Source organism: Mesitornis unicolor, unplaced genomic scaffold, assembly GCF_000695765.1.
Source record: "Mesitornis unicolor isolate BGI_N332 unplaced genomic scaffold, ASM69576v1 scaffold7294, whole genome shotgun sequence".
NCBI lineage: Eukaryota > Metazoa > Chordata > Aves > Mesitornithiformes > Mesitornithidae > Mesitornis > Mesitornis unicolor.
This window is the reverse complement of record NW_010179326.1, coordinates 39558-52376: the sequence shown is the minus strand read 5'-3', so window position 1 is coordinate 52376 and position 12819 is coordinate 39558. Positions and strand designations below refer to the sequence as shown.

At 46.2% G+C, this 12819-nt stretch overlaps 1 protein-coding gene across 1 annotated transcript in view; it reads left to right on the top strand.

Moving 5' to 3' along the window:
• Positions 1–12819, top strand: part of FLNB (filamin B, beta) — a 71879-nt gene that overhangs the window by 41747 nt on the left and 17313 nt on the right. Inside the window, exons 20-30 of the mRNA XM_010182721.1 lie at positions 317–434; positions 1105–1367; positions 1986–2583; positions 2818–2991; positions 3382–3544; positions 3932–4092; positions 5218–5385; positions 6894–7017; positions 7478–7634; positions 9302–9491; positions 11338–11585. Coding sequence (XP_010181023.1) covers positions 317–434; positions 1105–1367; positions 1986–2583; positions 2818–2991; positions 3382–3544; positions 3932–4092; positions 5218–5385; positions 6894–7017; positions 7478–7634; positions 9302–9491; positions 11338–11585 — 2364 coding nt within the window. The remainder of the gene's footprint in view (positions 1–316; positions 435–1104; positions 1368–1985; positions 2584–2817; positions 2992–3381; positions 3545–3931; positions 4093–5217; positions 5386–6893; positions 7018–7477; positions 7635–9301; positions 9492–11337; positions 11586–12819) is intronic.

The following is a 12819-nucleotide window of genomic DNA, read 5'->3' as shown; positions in this document are numbered from 1 at the left end:
AGCGCTGGGACATCCATTCAGCTGTCGGGGCTGAGCACGCAGGGTGGGAGCCAGCCTGAGCCAGGGGTTTTGCCAGGCAAATTGAATATAATCTAGTTAAATAGTGGAAAGAACTGTCCCTTTCTTCCTGCATTAAATAAAAACCATTTAATGCTTTGAAGGGCTGGAGTGGGTTGAGAGCTTGAAAATCCGTAAGCCAGTAAGTTTGGCTGTCGTCAGCTAAAATGGATTAGGTGAAGTGGTTTGTGTGCTGCTAGGATGTTAGTGCATCTATGTGAAGTGAGGAACTGAGCTAACTTGTACATTCTCCAACTAGGGGCCAATGAAGGTGTTGGTAACATACGGTGGTGATCCTATCCCTAAAAGCCCTTTCACTGTGGGTGTTGCTGCTCCGCTAGACCTGAGTAAAGTTAAAGTCAATGGACTCGAGAACAGTAAGTACCTCTGGCTGGAAGCCCCATAGCCTGCATCTGAAGTGTCTCCTGAGCCTGTGGTAGCTGACACGTTCTGCTGCAACAGATGTGGGCAAAACAGACTTCTTTTTTAACTTGCTATAGCTGGGGAGCAGCCAGCTCCAACTTTATAGCTTGACCACCTTGTCTTAGCTGGTCCTCTTGAAAACTGAATTTCAATTTAGATTGTTTTTTTTCCCAAAGATTACATAGCAATTGTGGTGAGCAGAGCTAGACTCCTCACCAGGCTGGGCATCTGCTGATGAAATCTGGTTTCCTTGGGGCTAGATGGCTGTTTGTTCAAATAAATGTAATTGCTGTGGTGCAGAATTTCATTCATACGGTCGCTTTGTTTTCTAAAAGTGGAAGAACTTAGGGCTGTGAAATATTGTTGCATTCCTGAAATGAGCCTCTGATACTGTCGGGCCATGTCTTACAGGCTTTGCTGTAGCTTTGTAGCTTCCAATTAACCGTAGCACTTGTTTGTTTTGGTTTTTTTTGTTTGGTTTAACAGGTTTTTTTGCATGCAGAGGAGTGCAGACTGAGCAGAGGTCTGCCAGTGCTTGCTCCCTTGGTGATAAGTGCATGAGAGATTTCTTGGAACACAGATGCTGAGTACTCAACACACTAATACGGGTTTTATCTTTTTCAGGAGTGGAAGTAGGGAAGGATCAGGAATTTGTAATTGACACCAAAGGAGCTGGTGGGCAAGGTAAACTGGATGTCAGTATTTCCAGTCCTATGAGGAAATCTGTGCCGTGTCTAGTGGAACCAGTTCTGGGTAAGGAGTGCAGTACTGCAAAATACATCCCAAGGGAAGAAGGACTGTACATGGTGGATGTGAGTTATGATGGCAACCCAGTCCCAGGGAGCCCCTATACTGTGGAGGCCATGCTCCCTCCAGATCCCTCCAAGGTAAGCGAATGCTTTAGGGCTGTAACAGCAGCTGATACCTGAAAACAGAACTGTGGGCTATTGCATGAGACCAGGCTTGGTTTTGGCTAAACCAGACCCAGGAACATCCCAGAGCACTGAGTCATTCCTTTTGCATACTCCATGACTCATGGAAGTAATTTTTATAACGCTATACTTGGAAAAACATTGAATGCATTAAGAATACTGCAAGCATCCTGCATAGTGTGGCAAATACAAGTGTTGCTCCTAATTTAATAGAAGTTGGCCTGGTGAACATGTTGGTTGTATTAATTGAGCTTATTCTTTCTAAGGAAATAGATTTCAAGAGAAACGTGTATAGCCATTAAATATTTTACCTTTTCTACCTTTTATATCTGTGGGTACACAAAACCAGCTATGGCGAGATTATTGCTATCCTTGCTTAGAAACCTCTTTAGTGGAGAGATACCAACTTTACAATAAAACTGGGAGGAGTGGCAGAGGAGGATTTTCATTCTGTGTATTTTTTTAAGAGCTTGTTAATCAAGTCCCACATACAAACTAGTCTAACTAGGCAGTCTGTGCTGGCAAAAAACTCACAAAAAGGTGAGTTTATCTCAACTGCATATTCTCTTCTAGGTAAAAGCTCATGGTCCTGGTCTTCGAGGGGGCCTCGTTGGAAAACCAGCCCAGTTCACAATAGATACCAAAGGGGCAGGAACTGGAGGTTTGGGTTTGACGGTCGAAGGCCCGTGTGAAGCTAAAATTGAATGCTCGGACAATGGTGATGGGACCTGCTCTGTCTCCTACCTGCCTACGAAGCCTGGAGAGTATTTCGTGAACATCCTCTTTGAAGAAGTTCACATTCCTGGTTCGCCGTTTAAGGCAGACATAGAAATGCCATTTGATGTCTCTAAAGTTGTTGCCACGGGCCCGGGTCTGGAACGTGGTAAAGTAGGCGAGGCAGGGCTGCTGAACGTCGACTGCACAGAGGCAGGTCCTGGAGACCTGCGAGTGGACATGGTGTCAGATGCTGGCTCTAAAGCTGAGGTCCAGGTTGATGATAACAAAGATGGGACCTATGTAGTGACGTATGTACCACTCTCGGCGGGCATGTACACAATCAAGATGAGATATGGAGGTGAACAAGTGCCTAAATTCCCAGCCCGGGTCAAAGTGGAGCCAGCTGTGGACACAAGCAGAGTTAAAGTGTTTGGACCAGGAGTGGAAGGGAAAGGTGAGAATAATTCTTGTTATCGGAGTTTGTAGGACTTGCAGTCCTTTATCCCACACAGAGTATGCTGAGCATTAAAAAGTGTAGTAGCCTTGCGTGTTCCCATGGTGACCCTTGGGCGGGGGTGTTTCGTTATGTTTCCAAATGAGTTGTTTATCATGCTGCTGATTCACAGAATGTTTTGTCATTGGAAATACACACACTTCTCGAAGTGACTTCTCAAAACGTATCCTGCAGATGTCTTCCGAGAAGCTACAACTGAGTTCACTGTGGACGCTCGACCTCTAACAAAGGCTGGCGGTGACCACATCAGAATGCAGATCATGAGCCCGTCCGGCTCCCCCGCCGACTGTCTCATCCAGGACAATGCCGATGGAACGTATTCAGTAGAGTACACGCCGTTTGAAAAGGGTAACCTCTGCTTTTATGTTGGGTTTTTTGTTTGGTTTTTTTTTTACTTGAGAGGGGAAAACCGAGAGCAGGCAGCTCTTCTGACACTTAGTTTGGCAAACTGCTGAGGTCTGCCAGTAACTTGTTGGCATCTTAGCAAAATGTTTGCCAGTGGAGGAGCTAATTCTGCGGGAAGTAGCTCTATTTCAACGCAAAGAACTGACTTTTACGGTAACTTGGCTTCAGAAAAACAGTGCCTAGATGGCAGCTCAGTTATGAAACACTAGTGAAGTCCTGTGAAATGCAGGAGGAAGCTCTTACCCATGTGCTGACATTGTAACATCTTGTAGAAGTGATGTTAAGTAACGAGGATGTTTAGGGAATTCGGAATGTCTTTTCCTCCTCTGATAGGTCCGCACACAGTCAGCGTTACGTACGATGGTGTCCCTGTGCCAAAGAGTCCCTTCAGAGTGAATGTGACAGAGGGCTGCCATCCATCGCGTGTGAAGGCACAAGGACCTGGACTCAGTGAAGCTTTCACAAATCAGCCAAACGCCTTTTCCGTTGTCACCAGGTAACTGGGCCTACTTGATCCTTAAGGAATATCTGTGGGAGGGAGGAGTCTAGTGCGCTCTGTGATGCAGGATGCTAAACCCAGTACAAATATCTATGAAAAGGTCAAGCTGTGTCCTTTTGTTTACTGTGTGTGGTACCACATCACGTACTGAGCGCTCTGTTCTGCAGAGATTAGGGGTTGATAGTGGCTGAGGATAAAATTCTATGAAAACGTGAGTGAAGTTATGCTGAAGGGCTTTGCATGCCATAGCACACTGAAGACCAGACATCAGAAGTCGGGTTACTGCATTTCCAGTATGGGTGAAAATGCAGCCAGAGCATGCGAGGGCTATAAAGCTGCTGTTGAAAGCAGGTAATTCTAAAAATGTGTGTTTCTGTCTTGCAGAGGGGCAGGAATTGGTGGCCTTGGAATAACTGTTGAAGGACCTTCAGAGTCCAAAATCAGCTGTAAAGATAACAAGGATGGGAGCTGCAGTGCTGAGTACATTCCTTATGTTCCAGGAGACTACGATGTTAACATCACATATGGGGGAGAACATATTCCTGGTAAGTGGCTCAGTGGGCTTTCAGAAGAGGGAAGGTGTTGAGTGAAGGACTTGGTGCCTTGGCTGCATCTCACTCGTGCTGGGGGATGTTGCAGGAAGTTGAAACCTCTTTTCCTGGGAATTCAGGCAAAAACAGCGATGGCAATTGTTCCTCACACCCGTCAGGGAGGTGTGGAGCACTTTGTGCTATGGTGTGGTAGTTTTGAGGAAGGGCTGCAGTCTCTTCTCATTTCTGAAATGCCCTCTGGGTACATGGAGAAGCCTTGTTGAGATGGTCGTACCCACGGTGGGGAACAAAAGAGTGGGTACAGATGGATGGGACAGATATAAACCCTTGGCAAATAACTGGGATTAGGCACAAGTGGTGTATAATACATTAAGTCAAGAAAATAGCTGTTTGGTATATGGATGCCTTCAAGACTCCCTTCTGCAGTAAGATGGTCTTAATGGGTGAGCTTGTCATGGGGATTATATTAAACACTACAAGTTTTGGTCACTGTGGAAAGAGCAGTAGATGTTGCCTAAACCAGACGTTTACCTGTGTATGCATTTGCACTGGATATTAAGCTGAAGTGATGTAGGTTTAAGGAATGTTCCAGATACATCTGCCATCCAGCAGTTCACAATTTAAAGAAGGATACTTTGCTTGATACCAAGAATTAAATGCTCCTAAATACAAGACATGTTTTGCTGCCATGTTCAAGTTCTTAGGTGCTGTCCTGCAGCATACACCAGGTATTCTTTCCTGGATGTTGTAAGACTGTTCTTTCCCATTGGTCCCATTTTATTTGTCAACATACTGAACTGGATAAAACATGAAGGAAACAAGCGCTTATATGATGCTTCATTTGCCCTTCTGGTTTCTTTCACGCATTTTTTTTTTCCTGAGGTGTGAGAAGCAGACGGATCACAACTGAATTGTTGAGTAGACAGTGAAAATGTAGAAGCACTATCTGGCACTTCTGGTTTTTACAGAAGCAAAGTAGTATGGAGGCAGTGGGGTTGTTGTTCCTGCCTGAGGTTGAGAGATAGTAAAAAAAGCCCAAGGATAAGTAGGGGAAAAGACCTTTGGTTCCCTGTAGCTATTACCTCTGTGGTGTTTAACACTTGCTGCATTAACTTCCAGGCAGTCCTTTCAAGGTTCCTGTGAAGGATGTTGTGGATCCCAGCAAGGTGAAGATTGCAGGACCAGGTCTGGGAACAGCTGTTCGAGCTAAAATCCCACAGTCCTTCACTGTAGACACCAGCAAGGCAGGAGTAGCACCCCTCGAGGTGGTAGTGGCAGGACCCAGAGGTAAGAACTGAAGTACTCCATCCAGCTGTGCCCCCGTCTCTGCATTTGGGTGGGTAACATGGTCCTGGCCCTGCTTGCAAAGGTGATGATGCCACTTGAATGAGCATTTCCCTCTCTTCCTGTTTATCCGGCGTGTGCACCTTGATGGCTGACCCATATGTCGTGCTGTAAAAGGAAAATGGTGTCCTCGGTAGTGCTGCTTTGGGCAGTGTCGTTGATGACTTCATCCTAATCTTCAGAGCTGGGAGAAGTGACATGAGTAACCATCACTGGGGAACAATTGTGGCTTACATTTAGACATGAAAAAGTAAATCCAAAGTCTCACACATGAATGGTGGCTTGGGAAACCCATGTCACTGAGTTGCAGGAGTCTTTCAAGTATGGTGGAACCCCTCAAAGAGCAGCAAGAGCCTCCAGCAATAGGGTTAATGATGTTTGCATTACCTGGGGAAGCCGTGTCTCAGTATCTTGGCAGCAAGTACTTTTTGGCTGCAAGCCTCACCTTGCTGGGAGACAGGAGCTGCTTCCCCACTCGAGTTTCAGGTGCAGATGCCCTTCAGGTAACCCTTCTTTAACTGTAGTGGATGAGACGGATTCCCAGGGATGGCATTCCCCACTGAAAGCAGTTTCGGATTTCTTTAAAGGTGATCGAAAGGGCGACACTGAGACAGGTTTGAACTCTCATTAGCTACCAGAAATTTTGGCGCTTGGAAAGCCAATTGGCAACAGCAAGAATGATCTGGAGAAAGAAGTGGGAACCAACGATGTGGCTTTTAGGGTTTGCATGGCAACTATATGTTTCTTTTGTGTGTGCTTTACTGCTAATCCTTCCTGTGTTTTGAAGCCAACTTGTAATTGTAGACTGCTTTGTGTGTTGATCTGAACCAATATCTCACATAATCTGCTGTAGATTTAGCTTAATGCAAATTGAAATAATTGATCCTGCTCTCTCAGGGCTTTGGCAGCTCACAGGGCTCTCCTGCCTAGGCAGTGAGCCTGCCTTCCCAAATACCTGATTGTGAAAGAGTCAAGTTAGTGAATGCTACACACGAACTGGCTTTAGGGCTCAGTTCTGTGCAGTGAATCCCTGTACAACAGTATGTAATCTTGTAAATGACGGTTCAGGCAATTAAAACCATTACTCATTTTCTTTCTGGAAAGATCTTCACTGTGTTTTGAATTGCTCCTGACCTGGACTGTATAGAAAGAGATTTTTCTCCAGTATTTTCATGCTAGCTTTTGTTTACAGCAAGAAGATGAGAACCCAGAGAGTGGTGAATAACAGATCTGTATCAAGTCAATGGCTCTTGAATACAAAATAAGGGAAAGCAATTACTGATCCATACCCATTGCCTTCATTGAAAAAAAAACAAAAACAAAAACAGAAAACACCAACTAAATTTAGCTTGTTGCAAACTTGTAAATCAGCACTGCTTCTTGGAGCTTTGTGCAGTGAATGAACTGAGTTTTAATAGTGCAGCTGAGAAAATAATCTGTTGGTTTTTCAGGAGTTGTGGAGCCTGTTAACGTGGTTGACAATGGCGATGGCACCCACACAGTGGTGTACACACCTACACAGGAGGGGCCGTATATGATCTCTATCAGATATGCTGATGAAGAGATCCCTCGCAGGTAAGGCGATGAAGGTAAACTTAGGTGAACTGAAGATTTAATTACCTGATCATGCTCTCCCAGCACATGAGCACTGTGTAAGGGCTGCCTGTGGTCCTTTCTACTTGAACCAGTGCAGCTCCCTGCATGACTTCAGGGGTTCAGCGGTGGTTTGAGGCTGCTGCACCGACAGCAGAGACGCCACAGGGGCGGTGTGTTCACACCTCAGTGAGTCCTGTAGTAATATTGGCCGTTTACTGAGAGGGTCGTCAGAAGCTGGAACAGGCTGCCCAGGGAGGTGGTGGAGTCACCATCCCTGGATGTATTTAAAGAGCGGGTAGACGAGGTACTTAGGGATATGGTTTAGGGGGTAGACAGGAACGGTTGGACATGATGATCTCAGAGGTCTTTTCCAACCGAGCGATTGTGTGTGTGTGTGTGTGACTTAGGAGGAGGGGGCAATAACAGGCTTCCCTTTAAGTCCCTTCAAGGTGAAGGTGCTTCCTACGTACGATGCCAGTAAAGTGACGGCGAGTGGACCAGGTCTCAGTTCCTATGGCATACCAGCTAGCCTGCCCGTGGAGTTCGCTGTGGATGCTAAGGACGCCGGGCAGGGACTTCTGGCTGTACAGATCACTGTAAGTAACTACAGAACCAGGCAGGAGTGGAAACGTGTTGTTCTAGGTGGGCATAAGTGGCTTCTGTGCAAAGTTTCCACAGCTGTACCCTGGCGTTCCCAGTGTCCAGGAGACTCTGCTGCTGGCTGGACCTTAAGCTCTGGTACAGGAAAGTCTTGTAGTCTGTGTTTGTGAAGCTCTTGAGGCTGCTTTTATGAAACTTCTGTCTTAAAGTCTTACAATCTGCAGTTACCCAAACTGAGAAGTCATTTCTTGTAAGATTATGAAAATGGTGGAATTTGAAGTGGAGACAGCCTTCTAGCAGTGTAGTTCCTGAAGGCTGTGAGGTAACATCCACTGAGCATTACATGATGATAAATTAACAAACAGTTCTCCCTCAAGGTTGCCAAAAGTCATAAGCTGCTTAAGGAGATACTACAGGAATATTTTATTTGACTTTGTTACTGCTCTCCCTGAAATTTCTGCTGCCTGGACTCTGTGGCCTCAGTGAAAAGGTCTCTGGTCAGTGGGCCATAAAGCACATTTCTCAGCTCTGGCATGGCACGGCCGGTTGTGCTTGCCCTTCTGCATTCTTGCTCCCGCTGTCCCACCATCTGCTCAGGTGCAGCAAAGCAATTACTTTTGTTCTGGCATGCAGGTGTGCTCCTACAGGATCCAAAATGCTTATCAGAGCTCCCACTCCGGCTGTGGCTTTGAAGATCAAGTTCCCCAAGTCCCGCATGGTGGGAGCACATATGCCATGAGGAGGACTGTCTGTGTTTATTTCTCATTCTGAACTATTGAATGTTAAACATTTCATGAGCCTTCCTTGAAGGACTCAGCTCTTTTGCTCTGCACCTAAAATTTTGAGTCCTTTGCAGCTTATACTCTACCCCAAGTGGTGTTGAGTCATAAAATACAGAATGGGGTCAACACAATGTCCTCTGTGGGCAGGCCCAGAAGACTTTCTCAAATGCCTCATGCTTTGCAGCTGATGTGTTACACTGAAAGCTGCAGCTGGGAGTAGCTTTGTCAGAAACATTCTGTACGACGCTGATCTCGGATTCTTAAGACATGAAAACTTGATGCTGAAGCTCAGATCTGTATTGTTTATGCATCTCCCTCATTTTGTCTTCTATTCAGTGTAGAAATGGTGTTGAAGAGCCTGTGTAGGCTTGCTTTTAACTGTAGACCTTGCAGTGCCTCATCCAGGAGGGCTGGTGATGGACTCCAGAAATGCTTCCCCCGACCTCAAACCTTTCAGGCAGCAGCTGTCCAAAGCCACCCAGTGCTTTGTCAGGACAGAGCTGCACAGTCCGGCTCCCGAGCTGTGCATCGGACACCTGGGAAATGTTCTTAATTTCCAGCAGCAATATGACAATGAAGCCAAAAAATACTTAAAATTAATTAAAAAAATCATTGAAATGGCTTGCTGCATCTCATAAACATTCGTGTACCAAGCAATGGATAGTTAATGATAGCATTGGTTGTTTTATAGTGGTCTTTTTGCTTCTAATAGTCTGTCCCTGGTACTAGTCTTTGAGTGAAATATACTTAACCCTCGAAAAGCAGCACTCCTGAATCTTTTTGAGAGTGACTGACTGTGGGTGTGAACAGAATTGCTGCCCTGCTGAAGGGATCCATAACTAACTTCATAGTGCCTCAATCCTCTGGTTTGCGTTCCTCAGGACCAAGAGGGCAAACCCAAGAGAGTGGACGTTCATGACAACAAGGATGGCACTTACACAGTCACTTATGTCCCTGACAAAACGGGCCGCTACACAATCGGTGTGAAGTATGGGGGAGATGATATCCCGTCCTCTCCCTATCGGATCCGGGCATCTCCAGCTGGGGATGCCAGCAAGTGTCTGGCCACAGGTGAGTGCTGGCTCCTCTCTGTCGCTGTTTGTTCTTTGTGTAAAGCTGCCTTCTGAGGATGGTACGGTTGATTTAATGGGTGTAGAAGATACTAGAGACTCGTGCAATCTGGCTGCTTCTACAGGAGGGTTTTCCTAAAGATAAAGAAGCGTCCACGCTGCAGGTGAGCAGGTATCTCTTGCAGTCTCTAGCAAAATCTGCTGGGATTATTATAAACAGCCAGATGCAACCGAAGTCTGATGCTTATTTTGGCCTAGACAGATCCTGCTGAGTACTGCAGTGAGGTTGTTTTAAAAGCAACACATCTGCACATGTGCACTGCATCTTGCTCCTCGCACTGCAAGCATTGCAAGAAGCTTTTCATTCCGAGCAGGAACAGAATTAATTCCGAGGGTGTAAGTATCTGGCCATGTGCTTCTACATTAGCAAAGCCTTTGCAGACCGTGTGTTATTAGTGGAGGTTTCTGCTGCTTTTTTTTCTGGTCAAAGTTGGCCAGGGTCTGAACAGATTTCTGGAAGGTGCAAGTGGAAGGAGAGAATGTAAAGACAAGAAGTTGCTACAACTAAAAAAAATAATTGCCTCAAAAATCAGTGTCTTGGTGTAGGGGGAGGGACTCCCAATTTCCTGCTGTAGGAGCACACTTACACCTTCGACCCTTACCCATTCTCAGGATGGGTGGCCATCATGCAGCTTTGGGCTGGCCACCATGGCACACTGCCACCTCCCAGGCAGCAGAGGCTGTGGCAGGGAGCAGAAGTGACAGGAACCAGTTACAAGAATGCCACAAAATGTTAAATCCCCTGATTTTAGAATAAATAAATTAGCAAGAGCAAATTGAACAGGAAACTTTTATCTGTGGTAATAGACCTGTGGGAGTGTGTGGGCATTGTTCTGACCTGCATACCCAGTGTCCATCCGGCAGCTGGCTGCTTTCAGGTCTGCTTAAACGGAGATGTATTCCTGGCACAATAGAAAACACAGAGCAGCAGGTATCCCCTTTGCTTCCAAATTTGTTTAAAAGAGGCCTTAGTGGCTGTGTCTGATACTTTTCCAAGTAACTGAAGTCACTATTTGAAATAATTGCATTGGAGTTTACCCTCAGATGCCAGCTTATATTTCTCCTTTCCAAGAAGTGCCTCTGACTCTGCTGTAAAGCTGAAATACAATCGCCGTAGGAGTGCTGGAATACTGTCAGGGTATTAAAGCAGCAGGTTTGGTGCCACCTGAAAATGAGTCATTTACCTGGTTACAAGTGCTGGACAAAAGCAGGAGTATTAAATATGTACTGCAAATAGGACTTAATAGTTCTCATTTAAACACAGTGTACTTCAGGCCAGATCTGATTGCTACAATTTGGTCATTGTTTCATGATTTATTTGTTTTTCTGGTTTTTTTTGAACAGAGGAAAATAATCTGTGGGTAATGTAGGTGGAAACATGGCCGTGGCTGCTACTGTGCCCTTTTATGGCTGCTTACACAGGGAGTTTGGTGTTAAAGCAGTGACAGCCGAGTTGCTGACCGGGGCAGTGCCTTTGGCTCTGCATAAAGGAGTATGACGATAAGAATGTGGGTTAAGGCATTGCTTTCCTCAAACTTAGCTTTTTTCCCCCCTCTGTTCTCATCCAGCCTCTCTGATTGCAGAGAAGGAAATCTCTTGGTGGCAAGCTCTTGCATGCTGCTTTGCTGACCAACATTGCGAATGTCCTTTGTTGTACATCTCCCAAAACTACGTCTGTGGGTCTCCGAGCCCGGCATTTTGGTGCCATGCTTCCCAAGGGCCTCGCAGGTGGCCTGCCTGGGAGAAGTGTCCTCTGACCACTTTCTGTAATGGAAATTGCCTTGTAGGTCCTGGAATTGCACCCACTGTGAAGACTGGTGAGGAGGTTGGTTTTGTGGTAGATGCCAAATCAGCAGGGAAGGGAAAAGTGACGTGCACCGTCCTGACGCCAGATGGGACAGAAGCTGAAGCAGATGTTGTTGAAAATGAGGACGGGACTTACGATATCTTCTACACTGCCGCCAAACCAGGAACCTATGTGATTTATGTCCGCTTTGGTGGGGTGGACATTCCCAACAGTCCTTTCACTGTCATGGTAAGCCAGCTCTGCTCCAAAAATACCTCCCACTTGGATTCCTGCTTCCACGTTTTATTTAGTGATAGGTTAACTCTGTGTGTAAATGGTTTTTTTTAGGCATTTATTAGACTAGCAGGAGCTAATGAATCCTTGCTACTTGCAGAGCTTATTTTGAGCAGGTAACAACAGTTAAATGAAGAGGGATAGAAGCCATCAAGGGATGAAGACTTGGCTTCTCTGAACACATTAATTTTTCATTTCCTGACCGCGTAGCTCTTTTTCTAAATGGTGTGTAAGGGTGGCTGTGATTAGTTTCTACAACTAATTACTTCAGCTGTTGTCAGACACGGTGCTCTGACTTGTCAGTCTCTCACTCGATATAATGTTGACCCAAAACCAAGAAATGGTCTGCTGACAGATCCCAGGGAAGTAAGCTGTTAGCTCACTCTTAAAAATGATTTGCAAATGCTTGTCAAACTGTTATGGCCAAATTTCTCTTCTACTAATTATGTTCCTTCCAACATGCAACACTTCAGCATGTTTAGGTTTAAAAAGCAAACAAAACCCCAGCCTCCATCAGGAGCAGCCTGGGTGCCTCTCAGGGCTCACCAAAGCTCTTCGTGTGGAGAATGGCTCTCAGTCTTGGCAAAACAAGTCCTGGTCTTGCAGTCTCAGCCAAGGCAGCCTCCAGTGCTGCTTGGTCCTTGAAACCACACGGCCGTACGTGTGCTGAGTCTCGTGAAGCCCACGGGCGAGTCCTTGGGGCCGGGCATGCTGGCTCTTCCTACCCGCCAGCCCGGCAGATCGCTACCGGTGTCTCCAAGGATTTCCATAAGAAAAAACTGCTCCCTTGGTCACTGCTCAAAGTTCGCTGCAGGAAATGCCTTTCAAGGTCAGGAAGCCTGCTCCCAGGCAGCCAAAATTCCCACTTCCTAGCCGACTGGTGCAGTACATGTTTGACTTGGGTGTCTCAGCTGGGGACAGAGAACAGTGAAACAGCAGTGTTTCTGGCTTGCTTTGGTTTTCTGTAGTGGAGTCTTTCCACGCATAAGTTTCCAGCAAGTTATTTTGTCAGGGTGGTTTGCAGTGGCATAAGTAGGCAGGAGAGCCGGGGTGGCTGAGCCCCACGGAGCTGCATGCATGGGCTTGAGCCCCAACTGCCTCCCTTGCGTTGAGTGGGGGCGATGGGAATTTGCAAGTCATCCTCTTGGCATGCCTGGTGGGAAGGGAAGCTGCGACAGGGGAAAACACG